This window comes from Sus scrofa, chromosome X (assembly GCF_000003025.6).
Source record: "Sus scrofa isolate TJ Tabasco breed Duroc chromosome X, Sscrofa11.1, whole genome shotgun sequence".
NCBI classification, from domain to species: Eukaryota; Metazoa; Chordata; class Mammalia; order Artiodactyla; family Suidae; genus Sus; species Sus scrofa.
The window spans coordinates 11,919,943-11,939,531 of NC_010461.5; the positions used below are offsets into that span (position 1 = coordinate 11,919,943).

The following is a 19,589-nucleotide window of genomic DNA, read 5'->3' on the forward strand; positions in this document are numbered from 1 at the left end:
CTGGCAAACAAAATTAGAAAGAGAGGCTGGTGCAATGAGGTACCACTTCACATTCACTGGGATGGCCGTAGTCAGGAAGACATCAAATGTGGGGTATGCCGAGCAATGGGGACCCTTATCCATTGTGGATGGGATTGTAAAATGGTGCTGTCACTTTGGACAAGGGTTTGGCAGATCCTTAAAAAGTTCCATATAATCTCACCATATGACCAACCAATTCCACTTCCAGTAATTACTCAAGAGATAGAAAACTGATTGATTATTGGGTGCCTGGGGCTGAGAGGGAGAATGAGGGTTAAATTGTAAAAGGACACAAGGATCTTGGATCATGGCTGCACCACTGAGTAAGTCTGCTAAACATCACCGACTTACCTAAAACAGGTGAATGGGTAACTTTTATAACATGTAACTTGTATATCGATACAGTTGTTTCAAACCAAAAGAGGAAGGATTGGAAGCTTAAAGGCCAGGTTACTTGTCTCCAGTTCAGGAGACAATGGAAAACATTGGCGAGTGCAAGAGTGGAATACCACTGGGCACCCATTTCATTGGTTTGCTCTTCTGTTCATTCCTTCTGGCTTTGGCCTTAGTCCATGCGGTTCCCTCTGCTAGGAAAACCCTCCACTCTGTCTACCTAAACCTTTTGCAGCCAGGTATTACCCTCTAAGGGAAACCTCCCCCACAACTCCCACCCCTGCCAATTCCAGTTCCTCAGGCACACGTGGATTCCTAGCACCCCATCCTCCTTCTCCCCAGGACTTAACACCACTGACACCAATGAGTTATTGACGTCATCATTTGCTTAATGCTTGTCTTTCCCAATGGGTCGCAAGGGCCACTGGAGACGTAATAATACATCTTATTTATGTAGCAACAGAAAGAGCTATAAATTAGGACTTTGGGATCAACACATACACACTACTAGATATAAAATAATCAACAAGGACCTACTGTATAGCACAGGGAACTCTACTCAATATTTTGTAATAATGATAAGGGAAAAGAATCTGAAAAAGATTATCTAGCTACGTATCTCTCTACATAGATATATACACTCACACACATATATGAGTCCCTGTGCTGTACACCTGAAACTAATGCATTACTATAATAAAATCAACTACAATAAAAAGAGTTAAGAGCTAAATCTTTATTAAATGTCTGAATAAATAAACTGATTCATCAGATGGAACGGAAAATTTAATCCTGAGCTTATGCATTTATTCAAACTGCATCACTTATTTTTCAAGGATCTTCCTTCTGAGCGACCGCCTTCCAGATCCAAATCAAATGCTTCTTCTTTCACCAAGCTTTCTACGATGTCCCTAACTTAGACTTTATTTTTAAGGAGCACATTGCATTTCTTTTACTAGACAGTGAACTCCTTAAAGGTAGAATATGTGTCAGGTTCATCTTGTTACATAATAAGCACTTAATCCATACCTTATGAAGGGTTTTTTTTTTTTTTTTGGCTTTTTAGGGCTCCACCCACGGCATATGCAGGTTCCCAGGCTAGGGGGTCTAATCGGAGCTGTTGCTGCCGGCCTACACCACAGCCACAGCAACTCGGGATCCTAGCCGCATCTGCGACCTACATCACAGCTCAGGGCACCGCCAGATCCTTAACCCACCAAGCAAGACCAGGGATCGAACTTGTGTCCTCATGGGTACTAGGCGGGTTCATTACAGCTGAGCCACTATGGGAACTCCTAGGACGGTGCCTTTCTAACAAGCGCCCAGGTGAGGGTGATCCTGTTGCTTGGTGGACCACACTTTAAGAAGTAAGGGTTTGTAGCAGAGCTTCTCAATCTTGGCTTCACCTTGAACCTGCCTGGGAAGAAGCCTCAAATAAACACTGATGCTTGGAACCCACCCTCAGAGATTCTCAGTTTACGGGTCTGGGCTACACCTCTGTCATCAGGATTGTTAAACACTTCTCAAGCGGTTGCTAGTTTTAGGGGATAATGGGGGAGAGATATACAGGAATTCTCTATGCTACCTTTGCTAATTTTCTGTAAATCTAAAATTACTTCAAGATAAAAAGTATCTTTTGGGCTTCCTGTTGTGGCTCAGTGGATTCAGAACCCGACTAGTATTCACGAGGTTGTGGGTTCAATCCCTGACCTCACTCAGTGGGTTAAAGGATCCAGCATTGCCACGAGTGGTGGCTCAGACACCATGTTGCTGTGGCTGTGGTGTAGGCTGGCAGCTGTAGCTCTGATTTGACCCCTAGCCTGGGAACTTTCCTATGCTGCAGGTGCGGCCCTAAAAAGATAAAAACTTAAAAAAAAAAAAAAGATAAAAAGTGTCTTTAAAAAGAATCTTCCCAAGCAATTTTCATGAGAAACACTGGTCTTGGGGGTGGTGCAGGCTGCTTTAAGTTCAAAGACCTGGGTGTACAAAGCCACCGAGTAGGGAATACATGGAATATGCATGCTGAGAAATAGTCTTATTCTTTAAACTCCTTGAGTTATATCTTGGATTCAAAACATTTGGATGAATATCATGCTGAACTAGATTTTTTTTTAGGGCCACACCACGGCATATGGATGTTCCCAGGCTAAGGGGCGAATCAGAGCTGCAGCTGCTGGCCGACACCACAGCCCACAGCAACGCCAGATCCTTAACCCACTGAGCAAGGCCAGGAATCGTATCCACATCCTCGAGGAGACTATGTCACGTTCTTAACCCACTGAGCCACAACTGGAACTCCTAAATTTTTTTTAGTATAGTTGATTTACAATGTTCTGTCAATTTCTGCTGTACAGCAAAATGACCCAGTTATACATACATATACATTCCTTTTCTCACATTATCTTCTATCATGTTCTATCACAAGTGATTGGATAGAGTTCCCTGTGCTGTACAGCAGGACCTCACTGCCTATCTATTTTAAAGGTAACAGTTTGCATGTACTAACCCCAAACTTCCAGTTCATCCCACCGCCTCAGATTCAAGACCAACATTGCTGTTCTGCAGGCTAAAGAGCACGAGGAACTCAGCTGCCTTATGTGAAGGCATCCTAGGTGACAGGAAAAAAACAACAACAACAAAAAACAACAACTGCTGCTCAGTTCTCAAGAAGCCAAAGCAACCCATCTGTCCAAAACAGAATTAAAAAGAACAGGTACTGCGTTCACTTACTGCAATTCAACATAGAACAAAAAATTCTAATCCTTTCACACGGCGGTCTAGAAAATATCTGAAGGAGAATAGAGATAAGACCATCAACACAGTGCCAAGGACAAGGAGCGTGGCTCCGGGGTACACAGCGGTTTCAGCCTGGCTCTGAGCTGTCAGAGCTGCAGCGAGGAATTTCTGAGTGGGGACCCTGACTACTTTCCTCAAAGAGTTGCAAGAAGCATTTCTGGGGCCATTCCAGTCCCAGGCTCTGAAGGATCCTCCTGGTGTAGATATGAAAAAGGAGACCAGCTTTGCAACATTCCCCACCAAACCTCGCGAGAACTGTGGGTCTAAGACTATGTTTCCAAGCCTTTTCGAAACTGTCGGTGCGATTTGGTCGGACTGCGTTGGCGAGTTGTCTTCAGGAAGGTTAGTGATAAGGGGGTGGGGCCAAGAGAATTTGCATATTTGGAAGAGCCAGAAGCTGCGGAGGAAACACAATTCACGCAGCTTTCCCTAGATTTGTTTCGGGATTTACAAGGGTTGCCTGGGGGGCCCAGTCCTCTTGTCACTGGGAACCAGTCAGTGATTTCCCCTGGCAGTGCATCTGGGGAGGTGGATCAGGTTGCAAAACAGAGGATCCCATCCTCCCCCACCTCTTAGCAACTTCTGTTTCACTGGAAGAGCACTTTGCATGTCATCTTTAGTTTGATGTTTAAAGGCTGAACCAAAAGCACCAAATGTTTCCTGGTGTGGGGGCCGAGCTGCACGGTCACGTTTTCAGCTGTACACAGATATTGCTGCCCCGCCCCTCCCTCTCCCTTTTGCACACTCCCGCCTGTCAAGGAAACCACCTCGGCCATGTTATAGACTCATGAAGCCCAACTGAACTTTTGTGACTTGGCCTCCTGAAACTCTGGTGGAAATTACATTTCTGCCTGATACCAAAAACCACTCTGTGGTCCAGACAGATGGCTGATGGGAGCGTGGAGGGCATGGATTAGAATTATTCAAAACTGGCTTTGAGTGGTAGAACATTCTGGAAAATGTGTTGGTGGTTTCTTATGACGTTCAACAGACATTCACCATACCACCCAGCAGTCCTACTCCTGGGAATTAAACCTTGAGCGGCGAGGACTTGGGTTCACCCAAAAACCCTGACATGAATGTTTATACTAGCTTTCTTCGCAATAGCTAAAAAACTGACAGCAACTTTTATGTCATTCAATCTGAGTGACTGGTTAGGCAAACCAGGCTACATCCATCTCATGGAATACCACTCAACCAGGAAAAAGAATGGACGGCTGGTAGGCACAGCAACTTGGGTGGTTCTCAAAGACACTGGGAATGAAAGAAGCCAGTCTCACTGTATGATTCCATCCATAACAGTCTCAAAAAACCAGAACGATAGTGTTGGAGAACAGCAGAGGTTGGGAAGAAGTGTGACTATAGAAGGGGAGCATAAGTGAATTTTCTGTGTATCCTGATTATGGCGGTGGTTACACAAATTTGTGTTAAAATTCATAGAACTGCACATCAGAAGGGAAAAATGTTGGCATTCTCTTGTGGCACGGCGGCTTAAGGATTTGGCGTTGTCACTGCAGTGGCTTGGGTCACTGCTGGGGCGTGGGTTCAATCCCTGGCCCGGGAACTTCTGCATGCTGTGGGTGCAGCCAATAAAAAAGAAGGGGAAAAATGTTAATTTTATTAATCTAAAAAAATAAAGTAAGCTCGTTTGAATCCAGGCACTGCTCCTTTTTAGCTCTCTGACTCAGGGTCAATTATCTGATTTCCTCAAGCCATAGTTTCCTCATTTAAGAAGGCAACGCTAATAACACTCACCTCACCAAGGTGAGGTGGAGGTGGCCCAAAGTCATGCGTGGGAAAGGGGCAGATACAGAGGAAGCACTCAATCATGTTCATTTCCTCTCTTCCCTCTCTCAGGGGTGGGGCATCTGGTCCTCTGTTGGGGTGTAGAGGTGTCTTATGGCCTTTGATTTCCTTTAGCAACCAGAGAAGAGAGTTTGCAAAGAACAAGATGCGGCAACTTCAACCATAGTAAATACAAATTAAAAAGAGAAAAACTTATCCAGGGGAAATCAAGGACAAACTTTTTTTTAAACATCCCTTGGAGGTATTTTCAGATGAAAGGTCAATTTTAAAGCACCTGCCCAGGCTTTACATATGTCTCTGAATGGGTGAAGAAAAAAAAAAAAAACCACTTTTAAAACTTTGTGTTTTGTCGTTAGGGTCCAGCCTTCCCCAGAGGCAGATGGTACCTAATAGGATGGGCCATGCCAACTGAGAGTAGGGAGGAGAATGCCTGTTTGCTGATAATGACCTACGGCGGGGCAGTGAGGGCCTGGTGCTGCAGCTCTGAAATCCAGAAACCTGGCCATTTGGGGGCCCCCATGAGACCGGTGGCTCTTTTACTCATGCAGTTATACATTTAAACGCATATATATGAGAAATCCAGGGTGTTTAATTGAACTTAGACAAAGGAAAGGAACTACAGATGCAGAGGAAATGTGTGTGTGTGTGTGTGTGTGCATTTGTGTGAGTGTGTGTGTATAGCTGTCTGGGTACCGTAGGGGATACTAGCGCACTAAGAGGCCTGGGAGCTCCACATCCTCCAAGTTAATAAATACCCTGGGTGAGTGTTTCCCCAGTCAAACTGTCTAGCATGCGGGAGATATCTATGCCCCCCTGTACATGTTTTAAATCCGTGCTCTCATCAAATGCTTCTGCTCCCATTTGATGCATCTCTGCTTAGTGAATATGGGGGGAAGATGAGTGTGGGATGGGCTTGAGTGGCAAAACTCTAAAAGGATGCTCTGGATAACCCCAAAGGGATACATTCTTAAGGTCTGTTACAGTCTCTTTATCAGTGATCTCGAAGATCAAGGTCCCAATGCCCAAGGAAACAACCCAAAGCCTTTATGGTAATTAGGTGATTGTTAAAAACAATTTCACTGCCTGCATCTGCCCAAGAGAGGAGTATATTTCTCAGCCACACTGATGTTGGGCCACATGACATACTTTGACCAATGGGATGTTACAAGACTTGGTGTCAGCACAGTACTGAAATGTACTGACGACTACACAGTTCTCCTAGGTTTCCACCATCATCCTCTTTTTTTTTTTTTTTTGTCTTTTTAGGGCTATACCCACAGCATATGGAGGTTCCCAGGCTAGGGGTGGAATCGGAGCTGTAGCCACCGGCCAATGCCAGAGCCACAGCAACGCAGAATCTGAGCAGCATCTGTGACCTACACCCCAGCTCATGGCAACAACAGATCCTTAACCCACGAGCAAAGCCAGGGCTTGAACCTGTGTCCTCATGGATGCTAGTCAGGTTCGTCAACTGCTGAGTCATGAAGGGAACTCCCTTTTTTTTTTTTTAAACAAGGCAGCCCTGCCATGCCACTGGCAGTGAACCTGGGATGCTCCTTTTCACTTTTCTCCTAAAGATGCAGTGGTCCTGTGTGAGCATCCACTGCTCTCCTCTCCTCTTCCTCATCTACAACCTCTGCACTGAGATGCCTGATGATCCCCGGTCCAGCTGTGACAGTATTGTCACGACCCAAGCAAAGGCTTTTACTTTTTGATCTATTCTTGTCAGAGAGTCTCTTATTTAGGCTGAACTCAGGGTGTTCCTTCAATCAAAATCACAGTCTTCCCCAACCCTCTCCAGAATGGAACAGTTAACAACAAAATCTTTGCCACAGCAATATTTGACAAGCATCATTTTCTTTCTCCAGAAATGATTTTAGGCAAACTTAGATTTCAAGCAAACAATATTTTTCTCAGAGATATGAGTGCTGTAATTATTTGGATGACAATGAATGACAAAAAGAGACTCATAAGCATTTACATTATTACTTAAAGTTTCAGGCATTACATGCATCCTTCTCACAGGCCAAGTTGAGCTCCTTGGCTGCCGGTTAAGACATGCAAATAACTAAGACATCTTTTTTAAATAAAAATGTCATTTCCACTCCTGTGCTTGGCACATGGTGGACATTCCAGGAATGTTCACTGAACCGAATGTCCAGCTCTCCTTTTTGCAGGAAAAAGGAGCCTTCTGAGCAGCAGAAATGAACCTGAGTGTCCTCTTTCAGTGATTCCACCCCAGTGTCCAACCACAGTCACATCCCATCTCAAGGGCAGGTTCAGAGAGATTTAGAAGTGACCAAAGTTGTATGTATTAGTCATCAATACAATTCACCAAATAGTTCCAGCTTTCTACCCTCTCGGCACATGGAAGGATTGCACTTCTGAGCCCCTGGTAGATGGCTGCAACAGGGGGTCAAGAGGCTGTGACTGGAAGTGATGGGTGTCACTTCCAAGCCAAAGCATTTAACTGCCAGGGTGAGAGTGTCCAGGGCTTTCCTTTCCTCTGTCATGGTGATTAATGGCATTCATGATGGGGATGCTCAGCCAACTTCACCCGGATGTGAACTTGACTCTGGACAAACCACGATGGTCACATGGTACAAGCAATATCTACACCTATGCTATTTATGAGCCACCAAGATTTGGGGGTTGTTTGTTATGGAAGCAGATGCTGGTCTAGCCTGACTAATCAAGTATCTGACCAGAGTTCTTTGCCATAATTTACTTCCTCACAAAGCACCTGGTGTAGGATGAAAACACAGCCCTGTGCCATGATATCAAAGATAAAGGAAATCATTAGTTGTCCAAATTTTATCCAGATCTACTGGGTAGCCAAGAGGCTACTTTACCTTGTCTATTTCTGTGACCACCAAGCTAGAAAAATGGGCTAAGGTGACTTGCTTCTATAACTGACTCTTTGAAGTAAACACCTTCTAGGACAGCTTATGGCTGAGAAAACACTGGAGGATTCTTTGATACCTCCACCCAAATCATCTCAAATCCCCACAGGAAGACCAGCACAGGGTGAATATACTACTTTATTAAAAATGCTTTCAAATAAAAAATGAAATCAGGCAAGCCATGATCAGAGTAGATGCTGGAGATTATTTGATGTAGTCATTCATAACCTGAGTATCCCAAATCCTAGAAGCCCCGTTCATCAGTCAGTAACAAGTACATTTTTAGTATCCACTCTATTACGCCCTTGCACTAGGTGACTGGGACACTGAAAGCGAGACAATGCAAAGTTCCTGTTCTAAACTCATTCTAGTGGAGGGTGACAAAACAATAAACCTATACACAAGAAAAAAAAAATGTCAGGCACTGATACATCCTATCAAGAGGATAAAATAGGGTAATGACATAGATCAGGGTTGGCCAACTATGATCTGTGGGCCAAATCCAGTCTGCAGCCTTTTTCCATGGCTGATGAGTCAAAAGTGCCTTCTTGCAATTTTAAATGACTGCAATACATGGAAAGACTATTTCATGACGCATGAAGAGGATACACAGTGCACATTTCAGTGTCTGTGGAGTTTTGTTGGAACACAGCGCCAGTCTACATGACCAGTCCTGGCTACTTCCCCAACTTCAAAAACTGCAGCTTTGGTTTCTACTCTCCCTACTCCAGTCCCACCAGCCCCCTGGCTAATATCCAAACACCCATGTCTCCTTCCTGCCCTCTCAGCCACGCACAAAGTTGCCTCTGCCTCCCTCACTATCCTCTAGGGCTCTGTATAAATGAAACAGAATCAGAGAAGTCTTCCCCCACGCATCCCTCTGTGTTTCTTCCCCCTCTTGATTTACTTTATGGCACTTATCACCCCTGACACGTTCTAGATCTGTGAATTGCCTGCCTTACTTGCTGCACTTGGAATATAAGTTGAGAGTTGAAACACTGCCTTACTTCCTGTTGCATTTGACATAGTAGGTGCTCAATAAATGAGCAAATGAGTTGTTGGATATTGGAAAGTTCTAAGGCAAGACAAGGGGGAGGCTTTAGGAGTAGAATATCACAATCAGTCAAGATGTTGATCATGCGGTGGGGCCTCAGAGTGTCTGCGCTTTATATCATCCTAGTATCTTGGTAGAGATGATAAGATCTAGAGGCAAGACAGAAAAGGGGACCCCCCCCCTCCAGCATAAAAGCACCCTAAAGACAAATGTCTCACCTCCCCTTATTTCAATCACATTCTTGACCATGTACAGTATCCTGCCCTCTCTGCTAATCTCAAATGGTGGGAGAGGGCTAAGCTTCGAAATGTGCTCAGAAACAATTTTACTGTCAATTGTGTCCCTCTTTCTCTAGTACCTCTAGCCCATTTTGATCACCATAAATATGCCTGGGAGTTCCATTCTCCCGGTTCTACATGGAAGCATCCAGATATCTAAATACTAGACTTTTATTCCATAAATTATCTTTATTAAGCCTGTCCCAAGAGGGGTTCTTTAATGAAACTCACTCAACATTCAGCTTTAATGCGATTTCTTCCTAAAGCTTGTAAGGGTCTAAAGTAAAGGTTAATTCACAAGTCCAAATCAGGATTTCTACATTAAAAATAAGTCATATAAGAAAATACTATAGTCAAGATACAAGATACAGGGTGTTTGTATCCTGAAGAAAAATAATAGGCTAGAGTGACAGAAAGGCTTCAACCACCAGTTAAGTGACTGACTTGGAGAGATCTGTGCATAGAAGTATGTAATTCAACACATTCACCTATAAAGTCATAAATGGCATAGAAATTAGTGGAAAACATTTTAAATGTCTTTTGTGTCAAGGACCGTGCCTGATAGGAAAGCAGACAAGAGCTCGTTGGACCATCTGACTAGCAAAGAAGTCAACGGACTTCCCTGTGCACAACCTGAGGGAGGGCAGTGGGGGCTGGACTGCTTCCTGCAGGTAAATATGGAAGGTGCACCTCAGTCCTTGTTATTCAATTTCCTTTAGAAACAATTTCAGGAGAAGGCAAGAGACACAAAGGTTATGAAGTCTTGTGAGCCATGTGGCTTCTCCTGAAAGTTAGAGGTGTCCCACATTCCTGGGGATCTTGGACTTATTCAAGTCTTAGGCAGACTCTGAATGACTCCAACACCCAGCAGTATTCCTCCACCAGTGAAGTTAAGAAAGAGGGAGTAAAAGGTAGGGTTGGGCAAACCTACCATGACCCAGAATAATTCCTTCATTACTCTACTGATACGTCTCCATGAGTGACTTTGAAAAGATTTATGGTGGATGGCTTCCCCTAGTGACCTAAGGGGGTGCCAAGATTTCTGGTGACAAGAAATGCTGATCAAATAAACCAGAAATAGGACTGGCTACAAGGTCAATGTGAATGATAGGATAGTGACATTGCAGGTATTTCTTTACCATATGCTCAGAGTATCTACGCTATTGTATTCAGGGCTGTCACATACAGATGTGAGTGTATGTGGATGGAGCGTCCTAGAATTGTGCAGCGCACACCCTGTGCAACTGTATATGACCACCCCTGTGTATACAAAAGCTGGAGAAAGCAGACACAGAAATAAATCTCATATCTAGTGAGACAGGAATAGGCACTGGGTTAACCTTCCTTCTAGAGGAAAACATGTTCTGTTTAGATGGAAAAACTTAGCAGCAAAACAATATATACAGTAGATATGAGTTGAGATTTTCAAAATAGAGTTATCTCAGTTTACAAATTCCATGCACAACTGACCCCAAACAGCTGCCCTAAGTACAAATGGCGAGACTAATAAAATGAGGATGGCCTACACTCAAATGGCATTTTGTGCAACTGTCCAGGGTATTGGTAGCCATTTGCATGGTTACTGCAGAACATACATTCACAGATTTGCACAGCTGTACTAGAGGCAACGCTAATCCAAGCTAAGCAAGCAGGAGAATGTCCAAGGCTAGAAAGTGAGGGCTGTGGGGGAAGGGTAACCTAGGGAGAGAAATGGCATCGTTGTCCTTTCCAGAAAAGTGGTGGTTAGAAGAACACGCTCATGGACATACCACTGAGGAGGACCCTGGACACGTCTGCTCATAATTGAAACATTTTTATCTCAAAAAGCACAAAACAAATTCATGGCCCAGTGGCCAAGCCATGACCGCCTTGAATATGCATTCATACTAAATTTTAATTTAAACAAGAGCATTAAGAAACATAGTGCTTCTTGAATTTTCTCTTAAGAGGAAGTTCCTGGGGGAAAAGAAAAAGTACAATAACCAACGTGATCTACCTCCTTATCCCTTACCTGGACCCACTTACATCTACGCCTGAACTTCCGATTAACTGTAGGCACGCCTTTCCTTTACATCAGAAAGAGTTAATTTAGCTACGAGTTGGGTGAGTAAGCTGAGCTCAGTGTATGGAGCTTCCCTTTTTATGTATGTATGTATGTATTTTTGTCTCTTTGCCATTTTCTTGGGTCGCTCCTGTGGCATATGGAGGTTCCCAGGCTAGGGGTCAAATCGGAGCTGTAGCCACCAGCCTACGCCAGAGCCACAGCAACGCGGGATCCGAGCCACATCTGTACCCTACACCACAGCTCACGGCAACACTGGATCTTCAACCCACTGAGCAAGGCCAGGGATCGAACCCGCAACCTCATGGTTCCTAGTTGGATTCGTTAACCACTGAGCCATGATGGGAACTTCCGGAGCTTCCCTTTTTAAAAGGATTTCTGACATGCATGAAAAACATGGCCAACAGTATCACTAAGCATATAATGCTGCATCTTCCATGTGTAAAGACACATTTTTTCTGTTACACGCAAATTCAAGTGCTTTCCGCCAATGCTCCATTAGATAAGCTTATGTATTCTCAGTAAATCTGAAGCATTTAAAACTTCACTGTGTCCAAAACAAGTAGAGAATTCTTGGTGTGTTCACTCTTTAAAAGAGGTGAACAACCTAAAGAATATTATTGCTTTCCAACAATTCAAAGTCGCCTCTTGTGTCATCAAAGACACTGATGTTTCATAGTAAAACAGAAACATTTTAAAACTCCATGCAATAGAAGAAAGGCAGGGCAGGTGGCGGTGGATTCCTGAGTTTTGCCGACTTAAACAAAAAAAAAAAAGCTGGACAGTCTAAAAAGCCTTACCAACTTCAAATATGTCTCATTTGTTTCTCCTGTCCCCTAGGCGCTTTTAAAAATGGGACTCCCTTTACCTGCAATCTGACATTGAGATCCCACACCCAGGCTGCTGGCAATGAAGTGCAGCTGAATGATTGTGACTCTGGCGTGTACATTTGGAATTTGCAAAGTCAGAAAGGTAGAGATGGCTGGACAAGACGACTCCCTGCCCCTAACACAGAATTCAACCTTCACAAAAATATGGTAGATCTGTTTCGGGGCTGCATGTATATGCGTGCTTTATATATAACAAGAGTTGAAACGTTTTCATCCCCAAGGATCACTTTTCCCCCGTTGGGGGTAATATCACCCCGCTGAAAATGCATGTCCTGACAACAGCTGCAAAAACTCAAGTCCACATTTGTCCATGGCCAGAAATTCCTAAATCAGTCATGACTTAGCACCACTTCCGTCGAAACAATTATATCTGAATCATTTTCAAAATAAAAAGCTGGAAAAAAAATATCATCTGTGAAATACACGCCACTGGGCGAAACAGTGCTCAGTCAGTAACATCCCAGTTAATTTTTTTTTTTTTTACATTACTCTCGATTCATTGGGCTCTATGTGATGCTTGCCCGGAAATGCAGAGATGCGGTTATGGTTGAATTTTACACACGTTTCAAAAAGCAAAGGACCAAAACAACTTCCGAGAAAAGTTTTCCAGGTGGTGGCCAGGGGTAATTTGGAAAACTAGATAGAAAACATCTGTAGAAAGCATGGTCGTTTTTGATTTCCAGGAGAAATTAAATAAACTAATTATTGCTACTTGCAGATGACATGAAAATAAACAGCTCACAAAGCATCTGTGTCATAAAAACAAATAAGGGCTTCATTAGAAAATCACTGCGCTATCTGTACATAGAGTTGAGGGAAAACTTTCCTATCTGAAAAGATTCCAAAATGCCCATTTATGTCCTAGGACATCTTCAAAAGCACCCCCGACCCCGTCACTTTGAAACACTCCTGGCAAGACTCTTAGTAAGCCTAAGGAACAGAATACTCATTAACAAGTGCAGGATACATCCTGTCCACTACTAGGAGAGCTCTGCATTTTCATATTGTCTCGAAAGAAAGAACATCCTTTGTAAAAGGCAACTAAAAAAAAAATCTGCATCACATTAAAAGTTGAGCTCACCTACCTTCACTGGTCCACGTTCATAACTGAAGCCCTGCACCAGATGCAGAGAAGACATCATAAAAATATTCACCACTGCCCACTGTCTGTACATTTTGAATATTTCAATATCCACTGATCACCAAGCAGTTGACATCAGGCAGCTAGAGCAAACTGTTTCCAAAGGCATTCTCCAGCAGGAAAGTTCGAAACCCCAAGAGTTCACAGGGAAAAACAAATAATCAGTTGTCATCAAAATCCAATGAAACTACTTCAATTAGTCAAGGTACGTTTGTTTTTGCAATCTTATGGGGGTGGGGGGAGAGAGAGATGAAAAAAGCTGTAAATGTTCTCCTGCTCCAAGAATAATCAGGAGGTGGACATGTCTTCCGACTTGAAATGAGAAAGCATTCTTAATCCATCTCATATCCAGCAAAATTTTTAAAAAGTCTCTCCACCCAATGCCTCAGGTTTGAGTCGCTTTGTAGGGAGGTGGCGCGGCCACCAATGTCTGCAGATGCAGAAGGCTGGGACCCGATTGTGGAATCCAGCTTTTTTTCACAACCCTCGTGGAAGCTTGCAGGAGCATGTGTCTTAAATCTGACACAGATTTTGGCAGAGAAAGCTGACAAGTCTTGGCCCTACTCCTGTTGCGTCCCTACCAATAGGAGGGCAGTTTTAAAAACTGAACTGCTCAGAACTGCTGTTACTTTAAGGCAGATAACTTGTAACGTGAAACCCAGAGGCATGGAATTGGCATCGCTCAGGAAGGGACCTCGGATGCCCACACATCTACTATCAGGGACACGCAGAAAGTAATCGAGCATGCTTTAAAAAACACCAGGCACAAAGATAACCAAATATCCCACATGCATTTGAAAAAGCAAAAATACACAAAATGATTTCTTTAAACAGAAGCTTAGTAATTTAGGTTGAAATGAAGAACGCTGATTTTTAAAGAAGCAACAATTAGGTTTATTTGCTTGTGCCAGGAAATAGCTCACATACATTGCTATAGAAATCATATCATCACTTTAGAGTGAAATTCTTGAGAAGCACTGGCGAAGCCAGCTTTGAAAATTGGACGTGTCGAATGGGTGGATGCCACAAATGGCAAAATTCTAGAAGGCAGCCAGACCTGCCCTCGTGCTTGTCACTGGTTTCCAATCTTTGATTTCCAGGTTTTGGCTCTTTCAAAGCCATTTTTCGCATTTCTGAAATCAAGAATGGCCTGAGAAATCTCTTCATCTGTGTTCATCACAAATGGACCTGGAGCAGAAAGAGACATTCAGAAAGTTCTGGGTGAGGAGAATGTTTTTTGTTTTGTTTTGTTTTCTACCACTAAAATGGTATGTATTTTTGCAGTTCTTAATTCGAAACAAACTCTGGCATATCTGCACAGCAAAAGGTTATTTTCGCAGCATCCGATCCCCAAGGACTGTAACACAAGTTTCTTGACTAGGATTGTGTATGATTATAAAGACCAAATGTCAGCCAAACGAATGCAATTATATCTCATTCATGCATTGCCGGCTGTCAGCAGCAGTGGCAATCTCTTTATTCAAAACGTTCTTAGGTTTCATTCAATTACAACCATTTTTGTACTTGTTAGTTCTTTTATCTTCTCTTTTTGTTGTTGTCGAGGGATAACTGATATACAGCACTATATTCGTTTCAGGTGTACAACGTAATGATTCAATACTGGTATAAACTGGGAAATGACCACCACAATAAGTCTGGTTAACATCTGTCACCATACATGGTTAGAGAATTTTTTTCCTTGCCATGAGAACGTTTACGATTCACTGTAGTTGCCCGGTGCTTAGCATTGGCTGCCGTCGAGAATTGAACCGATCTCATGAAAAACAATTGGCGAATCTCGTCTCCACAGGATATGAGGCTGTGTCCTGACAGGAGAGGTCTAAGTCATTTATGAAAATTAGCAGTCCCTCATTGACAACAAACAGGAGATGATAAAAAATTCAAGTTAGAAAAGCATCACCTTTGGGATTCTCTAGGGGTCATCACGCATCTCCTGGAGAGGGCCAGATGCTCCATATTTTACACTCTGTGGCGCAGAGTATCTGTCTCAACGACTCAGCTCTTCCGGTGAAGCACAAAAGCAGCCACAGATAATACAAAAGTGAAGACGGATGGCTGTGTTTGAATAAAACTTTATTTACAGAAACATGCAGTGGGCACGAGTGGCCCATGAATCACAGGCTGTCTAATTCCTAGGTTTGAACTTGGCTTTTGCTAAAAGTGTAGAAGGCCTCCCATAATTGACCAGGAAGCAAGACGTCTCTCTCTTCCCCCATCTTCACATGTGTAGGAGCAAAGGGGTACTGTCACTCCCAGCTGTTGGACCAACAAGGCCAGCTCATATATGCCACTGACAGTGTCTTGAAAGCAGGTGACAGACTTGACCATTTTGGTATATGTCCCCATCCCCACCCCCCATCTTCAGAGGGTCCCTTGGGCACCTTATGGAAATGCCTCTTCTAAGGGGCTGTCTCTGAGAGCCCTACATTAAAATATAACTGTAACACTTAGAGGGAATGACACAACCGTCTTAACTCCTGATAGCCTATCAGCACAGACTTGGCGCTCCCTTTAGTTCAGCACTTGAGAAGGAACAGCCAGGATAACGTGCTGTGAGGATGCTCAGGCCTTTGGGGAGACCGCAGGGAAGAGGACGGCGACAGAAAGGGAAACAGGCGGCAGGCATCTAAATCCACTCATTCATTCAATTACCTATCTATCACGTATTTAGTGTCTGCCTATCAAATGACCAACATGGTGCCAGGAGCTAGAGACATGAAGATGAAAGACAAATGAGTGACACTCTGTCCCTTCGAGGGCCTCAGATCTATCACACCAACGGATACAAAAGCAAATTATTACAAAACAGAGGGGTGCACGGAGTGACCCAAGTATGGAAAAATCCAAAGCATCGGCACAGAAAGGGGAGAAAGAAGGGCCCAGGACAGGACTTCCAAAGGCAGTGATGTCCAAACAGGCAGACATGAAGAAAGGCATTTTTGCGATCAGCAGCTGGAAGAAGTGAGGGTGGGGACGCCGTGCTGGAAGGAAGGATGGAAGGGGGAAAAGAAGCTGGAGGCGGGTGGATTTTATATGTAGGAAGAGGCAGAGCCCTCTGGGGTTGGCAGGCTATCTCTGGGGAGAAGACTGGACATGATTCTGCGGGTGACTGGGAATCACTGACAGGTTAGGCAGAGAGTCAAGTGATCTGATCTGCAGTTTGTAAAGACTCTAGCATCAGAGAGTTCCCATTGTGGCTCAGCGGTAATAAATCTGACTAGCATCCATGAGGACGTTAGTTCGATCCCTGGCCTCCATCAGCGGGTTAAGGATCCGCTGCTGCTGTGAGCTGTGGTGTAGGTTGCTGATGCGACTCAGATCCCACCTTGCTGTGGCTGTGGTGTAGGCCAGCAGCTACCGCTCTGATTCAACCCCTAGCCTGGGAACTTCTATATGCTGTGGGTGTGGCCCTAAAGAGACCAAAAAAAAAAAAAAAAAAGTTAACAAAACAAAATAAATAAAATGAACCATCAGAATGCCTTGCCTCTCAGTCACTGAGATTTCAGAGGCCATCTCTATCTTGTCTGGTTAATCCAGGTGTGTATGTACAAGCATAGCCAGTGGCCCCGAGTTCCAAGCCTCTGGGAGCAGATTCACGGGAGACAAATGGAGGGTGGGTGGCTTCAGGCAGTCCCACCCCTTCGGACTGTGGCCTATGGCACTGGGACTTTCAGTTTTCATTACTGGTGCAGGGGACATCACTTTAACTTAAAAGATTTTGATCCTATGGATCCTTTTCCCACCTAAATTCTAGGTGCTGTCAATAAAGACGTTGAGGCCATTCAATTTGACTACAGGCTTCTTCCAGAAGAACAAACTGTTTCAGGACTGTTCAATCAAGAACGTGAAAACCGGAGTTCCCGTCGTGGCGCAGTGGTTAACGAATCCAACTAGGAACCATGAGGTTGCGGGTTCGATCCCTGCCCTTGCTCAGTGGGTTAACGATCCGGCGTTGCCGTGAACTGTGGTGTAGGTCGCAGATGTGGCTCGGATCCCGCGTTGCTGTGGCTCTGGCGTAGGCCGGTGGCTGCAGCTCCGATTCGACCCCTAGCCTGGGAACCTCCATATGCTGCGGGAGCGGCCCAAAGAAACAGCAAAAAGACAAAAAAAAAAAAAAAAAAGAACGTGAAGAACGTGAAAACCAGGAACCTTTGGAGCAGCGTCCAAATCAGAAGCCTGCAAAATGGAGGTCAAACGCTCCAGGCTGGGGGAGGAGAACTAACCCTTAATTTAGTAATAGAACAAAAAAGAGGAATGTTTTAAAAATAATCGGTGTCCCTTAAATTTATGATCACCTGGGGTTTTTTGTTCTGAAGTCACTGTGTATACAACTTTCTGCAAGGTAGTGAAATGGGATTTTAAGGAATGTTCACAACATAAGGCATATGTCCAGGTATCAATAATTACATATGTGCACATCACTATGCTTTGTAGCATTTATCTAAGTAATAGGCTGGGTTCTAGGTGCTTTTAGATAGTCCTCATTTAATCAAACAACAACACTTTGAGCAAGTCAAGACGAAGAACTGAAGTGACTCTGATGAGTACTTATTCTAGGATTTTCTGCCTCGAAGGTACAGTCCTGTTTCTACTACACCCCAGTTACTTCTAGTTGTGTGTCTTGTTTTGTTGAAGTATAGTTGATTTGCGATTTTGTGTTCATTTCGGTTGTAGAGGAAATGACTCAGTGATACACACACATACACACACACACACACACACATATATTCTTTTTCATATTTTTTTCCATTACAGTTTACTACAGGATACTGAATATAGTTCCCTGCACTATACCATAGTGTTTATCACGTTTTTTTTTTTTTTGCTTTTTAGGGCTGCACCCACCGCATGTGGAGGTTCCCAGGCTAGGGGTCGAAGTATAGCTATAGCTGCCTGTCTACACCACAGCCACAGCAACACAGGACTCGAGCCACATCTGCAACCTATGCCACAGCTCATGGCAATGCCAGATCCTCAACCCACTGAGCGAGGCCAGGGATCAAACCTGCAACCTCACGGTTCCTCGTCGGATTCGTTTCCACTGCGCCACGACGGGCACTACCACCATACTGTTTATCTATTTTATATCTCCATTTGTTTTTAAATAAACTAAGAGTAACTCAGATATTTTAGAAACCTCCAAAGACATATTCCTAAGATGTTATTTTTCACTCAACACACAATCAATGCGAGGACAGTATTGAAATCACAGTTATTTTTGGTGAAGATAAAAATGACAGTCAAGTTCCCAGGAGACCACAAAATCTTTTTTTAAGGTGAAATTCCCTAGGACAAAACACACACATGTAGACACAAAAAATCCACTGTTTTTGGTCTCCCCACAGGCCCAACCTTAATGTGCTACACATGATAGGCAGGTACTCAAATGTTTCTTTAAAAGAAAAAATAAACATAGAAATGAACATCAAGTATATATTTTCCACTGACATTGGAGAAATGAAACAAAATCCTCACATCTGTAGATGGAGAGAGAGGACAAAAGCCCAGCTCTTCTTCCCACTGACACCATATATGTACACTCCTTTCCAAGACAAGGAAAAGCAACCAAGAAAATCACCATCATCTGGGGCTTACCATGTTGGACAACTGGTTCTTTTAATGGCTCTCCGGCAATCAGGACGAAGTGGCTTCTCTCAGGGTCCTAAAGTCAAGGAAGAAAACATCAGACAATGAACATGCTTATTTTTCAAAGTCTGATTAGGAATGATTTGACGTTGACATTCTGGTCAAATGAATGACTTGAATCCTTAATGATTTTAGTTCTTAATTTTAAATTCCAGAAACATTTTTCAATTCCAGAAATATTTTTCTGTGCAACATGCATGTGACAGAAGTGCTTATTCTTTAAGATGTTTGGTAGCAATCATTATTCAAGAATACATCCTGACCGGAGTTCCCATCATGGCGAAGCGGAAATGAATCCGACTAGGAACCACTACGTTTCGGGTCCGATCCCTGGCCTCACTCAGTGGGTTAAGGATCCGGCGTTGCCGTGAGCTGTGGTGTAGGTTGCAGACGCAGCTCAGATCCTGTGTTGCTGTGGCTCTGGCGTAGGCTGGTGGCTATGGCTCCGATTAGACCCCTAGCCTGGGAACCTCCATATGCTGCGGGTATGGCCCTAAAAAGACCAAAGACAAAAAAAAAAAAAAAAAAAAAAAAAGAAGAAGAATACCTCCTGACCATCAAAATAATAGCTTTCTCCA

The 19,589-nt window shown here is 43.7% G+C and overlaps 2 protein-coding genes across 6 annotated transcripts in view; both read right to left on the reverse strand.

Annotated features, from left to right (window-relative positions):
• The window catches only part of VEGFD (vascular endothelial growth factor D), a 40,670-nt gene extending 26,689 nt beyond the window's left edge, over positions 1-13,981 (reverse strand). The window contains exon 1 of the mRNA XM_001928382.5: positions 13,289-13,981. Coding sequence (XP_001928417.1) covers positions 13,289-13,378 — 90 coding nt within the window. The 5' untranslated portion in view covers positions 13,379-13,981. The remainder of the gene's footprint in view (positions 1-13,288) is intronic.
• The window catches only part of PIR (pirin), a 100,473-nt gene continuing 95,098 nt past the window's right edge, over positions 14,215-19,589 (reverse strand). For all 5 annotated transcript variants that reach the window (XM_005673448.3, XM_005673447.3, XM_003134943.3 and 2 more), the window contains 2 exons: positions 18,961-19,027; positions 14,215-14,532 (listed from right to left, as the gene is read on the reverse strand). In XM_005673448.3, the coding sequence (XP_005673505.1) occupies positions 14,417-14,532; positions 18,961-19,027 (183 nt within the window). In that variant the 3' untranslated portion in view covers positions 14,215-14,416. The remainder of the gene's footprint in view (positions 14,533-18,960; positions 19,028-19,589) is intronic.